This window comes from Xyrauchen texanus, chromosome 26 (genome assembly GCF_025860055.1).
Source record: "Xyrauchen texanus isolate HMW12.3.18 chromosome 26, RBS_HiC_50CHRs, whole genome shotgun sequence".
In the NCBI taxonomy this organism is placed as follows: Eukaryota; Metazoa; Chordata; class Actinopteri; order Cypriniformes; family Catostomidae; genus Xyrauchen; species Xyrauchen texanus.
Genome location: NC_068301.1, coordinates 28,353,916 through 28,362,127, shown reverse-complemented (window position 1 = coordinate 28,362,127; position 8,212 = coordinate 28,353,916). Strand labels below are relative to the sequence as shown.

The 8,212-nt window shown below is 38.2% G+C and overlaps 1 protein-coding gene across 1 annotated transcript; it reads right to left on the bottom strand.

The window, feature by feature from the left end:
- Positions 1–3,173: 3,173 nt before the first annotated feature.
- Positions 3,174–5,851, bottom strand: LOC127619662 (uncharacterized). The gene is made up of 7 exons (XM_052092618.1): positions 5,289–5,851; positions 4,926–5,044; positions 4,226–4,503; positions 3,929–4,056; positions 3,806–3,841; positions 3,584–3,636; positions 3,174–3,284 (listed from the first exon to the last, which is right to left on the bottom strand). Exons 1-7 carry the CDS (start codon positions 5,443–5,445, stop codon positions 3,174–3,176), a joined length of 882 nt encoding a protein of 293 aa, XP_051948578.1. The 5' UTR covers positions 5,446–5,851.
- Positions 5,852–8,212: the final 2,361 nt, after the last annotated feature.

Genomic DNA, 8,212 nt, shown 5'->3' with positions numbered 1-8,212 from the left:
CGGATCTTGTTTATGGTGTTGGTTTTGCCTGTATAGTTTCATCATTGGTTGAGGAACTCCACTTACAGGTTTTTTAAAAGCATGTGAGAAGTATCCATCTTCCCTGACAAGAAAGGAATGTTAGAAGAACTGACAAAGACAAACTTTAACAATGCTTAACTCTGGCTTGCCTTATTATCTTCGAGGGCTCAAACATACATAGGGGGCATGGGATTCACTGTTATTATTTGTTTTCTCTTGTTAGCCAATGGCAAATGAAGAAAAAAAGTTTGCATTTGCTTTGTAATGGAGGCTGTTTCCAGAGGTTGGTAGAGTAGCCAATAACAGTACTCAAGTAAAAGTACAATTACTTCAAAAACATAATTACTCAATTAGAAGTAAAAGTACTAACATAAATAATTACTTGAGTAAGAGTTAGAAAGTATCCAATTAAAAGAGTACTCAAGTAGTGAGTAACTTGTTATTTTCACAAATGACATAATAGATGATAACTCTCCTATATTCCATTACATAATACACATTTAACATGTACTACAGAATTATTATTATTAATGGAAATTCTGTCATCATTCACCATCATGTTGTTCCAAACCCGTATGACTGTCTTTCTTCCATGCAACACAAGGAGTTATTAGACAGAATGTTTGCCTACATCACTATTTACTTTCAGTGAATGTTTTTTATATATTTTTAAAAAGAATGGAGACCGAGACTGTCAGTCCCTAACATATTTTGTCTTTCACATAAAAGTGTCACATTGATTTGGAACAACATGAGGGTAGAGACATTATGACAGAATATTACATTATGGCTGAGCTATCACTTTAAAGAGATAGTTTACCCAAAAATGAAAATTCTCTCATCATTTACTCACCCTCATGCCATCCCAGATGTGTATATCTTCCTTTCTTCTGCAGAACACAAATTTAGATTTTTAAAAGAAAATTTTAGCTCTGTAGGCCAAAATTTCGATGCTCCAAAAAGCACATAAAGGCATAAAAGTAATCCATAAGACTCCAGTCTTATAAGTGCAACATTTTAACGTTAATCCATGTCTTCAGAAGTGATATGATAGGTGGCAGGGCGGAGGGTGGGGCCGGGTTGTGATTATACACACCCAGTCCCTTATCAGGCTAAATAAGCCTCCGAGAGGGATAAAGGCTGATGGCAGATGGTGGTACGACGAGAGTGAGATAGTTTACGGACATGTCCGTCATGTGTGTGTGTGTTTGTCTTTTGTTTAGTTGCTTTTTAAAATATTATTTATATTGCCAAGCCGGTTCTCACCTCCTCCTTTCCGTTGAACTGCTTTACACAGGTGTTGGTGAGAAACAGATCAATATTTTTCATTTTTTGCTAGAAAGCAGGAGGCGATATGCAGAGAAGATGTGAATCACCAAAAAAAAAAAAACAAGAAGAATGTGAAAGTGATCTGGTCCTATGTTTCTCATCCACATCTATCACATCGCTTCTGAAGATACTGATTTAACCACTAGAGTCTTATGGATTACTTTTGTGCTGATTTTCCCCAAAACGTTACTCAAGTAAATGTAATGGAGTAAATGTAATGCGTTACTACCCACCTCTGGCTGGTTCCTGGGTGTTATTGTGGTCTGATATAGACTCCTCTAATGAGAATAGTTGTAACAACAAGGTATGACAATAAGTCATAAATAAACTTATCTACAATATATAATATACAAACTAATCAGTGTTGGGGAAGCTGCTTTGCAACTAACTTCTTAAACTACAAGCAAATAATGATTTAAATAATTCAAACTAGTCAAGCTGCCTTTTAAAAAAGTAGTTAGCTAAAAGCTGCTAACACAAATGAACGCCTCATAAGCCAACATTAAAACTTTTAACTCCGCTTCGGAGAAGTACGCAGCACGTAACCTTTCACCCTTAGTTTCCATGATGACTCCTGAATTCGGCGTTCCATTGAAAATGCCTTTATATGTTCGGCGTGCGCGCGCATTAACTCGAGGTTATTAGCAGTAGGTTGATTAAACTAACTCCTCACAGGTGTTTTGGAACCGACATACCTAAAGTAAGCAAGTTTGGGGTTAATCAACCAAGAGTTTAAGGTTTATCTGACGGTAAGTTAACCTTGCTTTCTGGAATACACCCCAGATCACCCTGCTGGAAAAACCAGCATAGACCAGCTACCAGCAAGACCAGCATATGTTGTGTTTTGGTGCTGGTATGCTGGTGACCAGCATGGGATGCTGGTATGCTGGTGACCAGCATGGGATGCTGGTATGCTGATGCTGGTATGCTGGTGACCAGCATGGGATGCTGGTGTGCTGGTATGCAAGCTGTATGCATTTATTAAATGCATCCCATGCTGGTCACACCAGCACCAACATTGGATGCTGGTTATAAACATTGGAAACTATGCAGGTCAACAGTAATAGATGTTAAGGATGGTAGCCTGTTCACCAGGATGGAATGCTGGACAGCTACATTGAATTTTGGTATGATGAAAATCATGAAAATACAAGCTTAAATTAATGTAACAAGTTCATTTAATAATAACAAGTAAACATTAACAATAATAACAATTATTTAACAAAAACAACACTCAGGACGACAGAACAAATAAACAAAAGAACATACACATCAACATTTAGTAATTTACCTGAAAAAGTAGGATCAATACAGTAATGATGACAGAACAGAACGATATAAACAGAGCATACACATCAACATGTACTAATCTATCTGAAAAGGTAGGCAACTGTTAGCAGGTTACTGTTGACAAGGACAAATGTGTAGTACAAAGCACAAAGCAGTCGACTCATTTTTGTCTCAAATGGAACCACATAGTCAAATTTTAAAGTTTTTTTTTAGTCTGTTAATGTCCATTATTTTTTCTGTAATGAACCGTCCGGCCTTTATCCATCTGGCCTGCGACTCTGTCTCCTCCACATTCTTTTTGTCAAGCCACTCCTTGAAGCAGACTGAAAAGAAATGAACAGATAAATAGTGATGCTTGTGTCGCACCAGAACAAATAAAAATGTATTACTCCATAACCCAGTACTTGGCATCCCACAATGACCTTGTGGCTACTGCTACCTTTTAATGTCTGAAGTTTCTGGGGGTTAAAGGCTGCCTGCTGGTTTTGGTTGTGGGGCATTCCTTCCCTGTGAGACTCCTTTCCGCCAGAGTCTTAGTGCCCCAGATTGCCACTGCCAACTCCTTCACAAATAAGGAATCCCGCGTGCTGTTTTGTATCCTTGACCAGGCCTCTCTGCGCACTCGAACATCTCCCCAAATGAATCTGACAAAATTAAAAACAAAAATAATCAAGGTACTAGATTGTACAAATGTATACAAAATGTATTTTAAGTGTACTGTAGTTGGGGGTTCTTATATTAATCCATGCACACAGATGACTGACCCTTACTGAAAAATAAGTTTATTCAAGTGTTCCATTAGTATACTTCTTTTAAACTAAAAATAAGAAAATATACTTTCAGTCTACATTTTATATACTTCTCAAAAAATATACTTTACTTAAGTATACTTTATAAAATGAACTTGAAGTATTCTTCTTTTTCAGTAAGGGAGATGCTGTACCTCATCTCCTTCTGAAGATACAGAGGGTTCCACCTCATTCAAACAGCCAGACTCTGCAACTATATACAAAATAATGTCAATGTATTCAATATGTATATTTACCCTCTTGCATCAGGGCCTATTGTTTGGTAAATATGGACCATGATAGATTTCAGATATCTGTGACTGTGAGTGATATATATATACACACACACACACACACACACACACGTATATCCTTACTTTGTAAGGTCTCCTTTGGGCTTGGGGCTCCAGGGTCTTTTGACAGTTAGAAAGAAAACAAACATATCACAAATATGACAGATGATGGAAAACATGACAGGGGGAGGGGGGTCTCCTCCTTACCACTGCACTTTGCTGTTGATGAGGATTTCAGTGCCTTCAGCAATTGTTGCTGCAATTGCATGTTTAGAGAACATAGTTCTTTATTCTCTGCCTCAATTTCTGTTCTGAGTTTCTCCTGCTCCTCTAACCTATAATAGATGGACATGTATGTCATGATTAGCTGACATTATAAGAAAAAAGAAAAAAAATCTATATATATCTATATCTTTCTATATATATCTGACAAGCAGATTAAATCAAACATTGGGCTAAAGATCAATTCTCTTGTCAGAACACATTAATTCAAAAACCACTTACTTGTTTTTAGTTTCCTGCAGTTGCAGAGACATATTGTTTATTTTTTTTATGTAGAGCTGTTGCTTCTTTTTAGCCTCCTCAAAAAGTTTTTCTGGTACAACCCCACCACCATCATCATCATCATCCTCTTCTGACAATGAGTCAGACAGGGTATGAGCTCTCATTATCTTGCTTGGAGTTGGGCAGAGTGGAGACTGTTTTCTTCTAATTTTTCTCTCTTTTAGCAAGGTTAAGAGATTATTTTGTTTGGCCTCTTCTGCAGCTTTTTTCTGATTTGTCTACATGGATAACATGGATAAAAGCATAATTAGGAAAAAGCACCTCAGTGTATTGCAAGACTCCCATCCAAACAAAACAAACAAGGCATTGTAAAAGCAATTACCCTATATGATTATTGAATAGAATAATGATTGGAGCCTAATATTATCACTTGATAATGGTGATAATTTGATAACCTGTATGTGGGCAGAGACACAAAAATACATTGCAGTACATACATGATTTATGTAGTACATGCCCTGTAGTTACATTCAAGTGCCACAAGATGGCAATAGCTGTAATAACAGTTGGCAATAGCTGTAATTACAGTTAACAGGAAAAACGGGAGCAGATCAGCAGCAGCCAATAACATTAATTTAACCATTTTACACAACTATTAAGTTAGCTAACATCGGAAATAAAACAGCAATATCAACTTTACATGTGTTGCTTTGGCGTCCTCCGCCTCAGAGCGCGACCGTGGAGGCGTGGTCTCCTTCAGAAGTCTCACACGGACCCGCTTACCCGTGGCCAGTTCCTCCTCGATCTCTTCTCTGGACTCTGGAATGTTAATAACACTGAATGTAAGTACTTGAAAGCACCTGCTATAACGTTATATTCTGTCATGCAATACTAACACCGGTAGCATTGCGTCCTCTGTCCTAAGCGCTTACTAGCTTTGCTAGCGCGTTAGCCAATACTCGCATCCCAGTTAATACACGTTAGTAAGTATATTAAAGTTAAAGTATTTCCAAGTTGGACATTTATGTTATTGATGAACTATTGGAGATAAATTACGACTCACCCTTTAGGAACAATATTTGTCCCTTGAAAAACTTCTCTTGCCAGCGCACCCAGTAAGTTTTAGTGAGGTCACTAACGTTGAGGTCAAAGTCCTTAATGTAGGATATGGGGACGATTTCTTTACACCCGTCCTCTATATATTTCACATAGGCGAACATATTTAATTTTTTATTCTATTTTATAGTTTAAAGTAGATTTGTTGAGTGAAGTTGTCTGTAAAATGTCAAGTAACGGTTACCTCACGAGCGAATTTAACTCTAACGGCGGGAAGCGCGAGATGCACTGTTGCCTTGGTTACAGACTACCGTACAGTCTGTATAGTGTATCTTAGCTCCCACTATAGAATGATAAAGTTAAAGGGTTTATTAAACACGTCTGTATAACACAACACAGTTCCACAATGATTATAATGTTGAATCAACAACTCTCTAAAGCAGTTTCAACAATAGCAGAATAAAGCAGTCTTATAATCTTCATGGAGGAGGATTTATTTCAGAACTGTTGAATTGAGGCTGCATCAGTTGTACAAAATAATCTGGCAGAGTCACACCTTTTAGTGCAGTAATCCAAGTCATCTAGTTGGCAAATTGCTGGTAAACTAATATAAATAGTTCAATTAATACAGACAGTCAAAGGATTAGAAAACATTTCCAACAATGTTACCTGAATAATATGATTTATTAATGGCTTATTTTATTTAAGGGCTGTATGAGGCATAGATTTTAGTAATGTAATTACTATGTAAATTCAACATCATATTCATGTCTGTTAATTATTATGTCCTTTTTAATTTTAGAATGTCAAAACGCAAGTACAAATTGTACTTAGAGCCTAAGAGCAGAGTTACATTTCCCTGTGCAAGACTGAAAAGAGGACATTTGGATGTAAGTCAGTTCATGAGAAATATGTTGTAATCCTGGGTATCAATATTATATAATTATATTGTATTCAAAGAATGTATGAATTCATTCTTACCTGAAGATGTTCCTTTAAAGGTGGCAGATGGTTCAGGAGATGCAGATGTTGAGGTGAGAGAGTAATTTTTTTTAAAAAAATTTTTTATTAAAAGTACATAATTTCCCATTAGGCTACTACATTGAGTACAGTTTTTTTTACTCTGTGCTTGTGCCATCTCTTCATGATCCTGTGCAGACCATGTCTCCATCTGGCGATATTCAGCTGGATCCAGATGACACGGCCAACATGGTGAGCTCTTTTACCAACCACACCTGCAGGCTTGTGGCATGTTGTTTTTTGAAATTGTTGTCTAAAAGTTACTCCTGGTTGTTCAGGTTTTGGCTTTCACCGGTGACCACATAGATCAAGGGGACAGAATCAATCCACACCTGAGCACTGCAGATGTTGAGGTGAGTGAGAGATGGATCTACTTTTTAAATTAGGGAATGACATAATTGGGCTTTACTACATTAAGTACTGTTCTTCTTGATCCTGTGCAGACAATGTCTCCATCTGGCGATCTTCGCTCTTCAGCTGGATCCAGATGTCACGGCCAACATGGTGAGCTCTTCTACCAACCACACCTACAGGCTTGTGGCATGTTGTTGTTGTTGTTGTTGAAATTGTTGTCTAAAAGTAGGGCTGGGTATCGTTTAAAGAAATTCGATACCGATACCTTGACTTCGATACCGGTTCCTGAACGATATTTTTCCGATACCAATTTTATTAAAAATCCGCTTTAACAACATTACCTCAAAAAATGAAAAGTGAACAGAGATTATGTGCTGAATTAGGTCGTTGTAGTCCAAGCTCAAGGATGCAGAAGTTACGAGAGGGTAAGTCAAAATGTTCGGTTGTTGGATGTAGTAACCCACACGCTTCATTACACCGTCTCCAAGCATCAGAACCTCTTCGAAGTGCCTGGTTGAGTTTTATTTTTACGGAAATGTACCCACATCTGTAGGTAAAGTCATTTTTGTGTGCGCGTAACGCGAAGCACTTCAAGGTTAACTACTTCAGCAACAACAGGGTTTTTCCTGCATTGAATTTGTTTTTTTTTGTCCCGCCAAAATCTTATTTGATCGGTGAGTAATGTAGATGAACTGCTGCGCGTGACAGGGCGTGTGTTTAACTGAAAGAACGAGCAGAGAGCGAGACTCGGTCGCACGCTGCATGCACTCTCTCTCTTCGAGCCAGGCTGAAAGTGTAAACAAGACTTCACCGTCTCCAAACTGGACGCTGTCTTGCTCTCTCTCCCTCGCACATATTAATCAAAATAAATCGATACGGTGGTAAAAGGTCAGAAGGCCAAAGTTTAATGTGGAGCATTCGGAGATATTGTTTTCTGAATTACCGTGTGAATTGTGCTAAATAAGTACAACATGACCAAAATGTCATATCCTATTTCATACCCCGATAACAATACATATCCTGATAACAGGGCTCTACGGTAACTTTTTTTTATTAGGAGCACTAGTGCTCCTAATAAAAAAAATCTAGGAGCACAGTCCAAAATTTAGGAGCACAGATAATTGAACGTTTTTCAACTACACAATATAACTGTGCCACATATAACATGCACAAGTATGGAGAGCATGAGAAAAGAGAATTCAGAAACATAGCATCTTACAGAAGTTTATGTGATGAAGTCAGGGTCGGCGTGACTGAGACTCGTGCTTTTATTACTCAAAACAATAATAAACAAAAGGCGCACGACACAGCGCTTGCACTGTAGCCGCTTACAGCAATAACAACACCTTTTCACTTTCTCCGATCACTCTCTCCACCTCTGACGTACGAGTCCTAGTCCACCTCTCTCTCTCGTCTGCGGCTTATATCCTGTCTCTCCGCCAATTACTGCAATAAGACACCGGTGTTCGTCATTTGCACTTGACCTACTTACGTACCGCTTGTCTCCTTTCTCTCTCTCCGTTACAGACCGCGCTGAACCACGCCCCTCGCCACAGT

Excerpts from the sequence above, each read along its gene's own strand:
- LOC127619662 (XM_052092618.1), bottom strand. The coding sequence starts at position 5,445 with ATGTTCGCCTATGTGAAATATATAGAGGACGGGTGTAAAGAAATCGTC. Across the intron at positions 4,504-4,925 it reads AGGACGCCAAAGCAACACAT|ACAAATCAGAAAAAAGCTGC; the intron begins GTAAAGTTGATA and ends TTATCCATGTAG. Across the intron at positions 4,057-4,225 it reads CTGCAGGAAACTAAAAACAA|GTTAGAGGAGCAGGAGAAAC; the intron begins GTAAGTGGTTTT and ends CATCTATTATAG.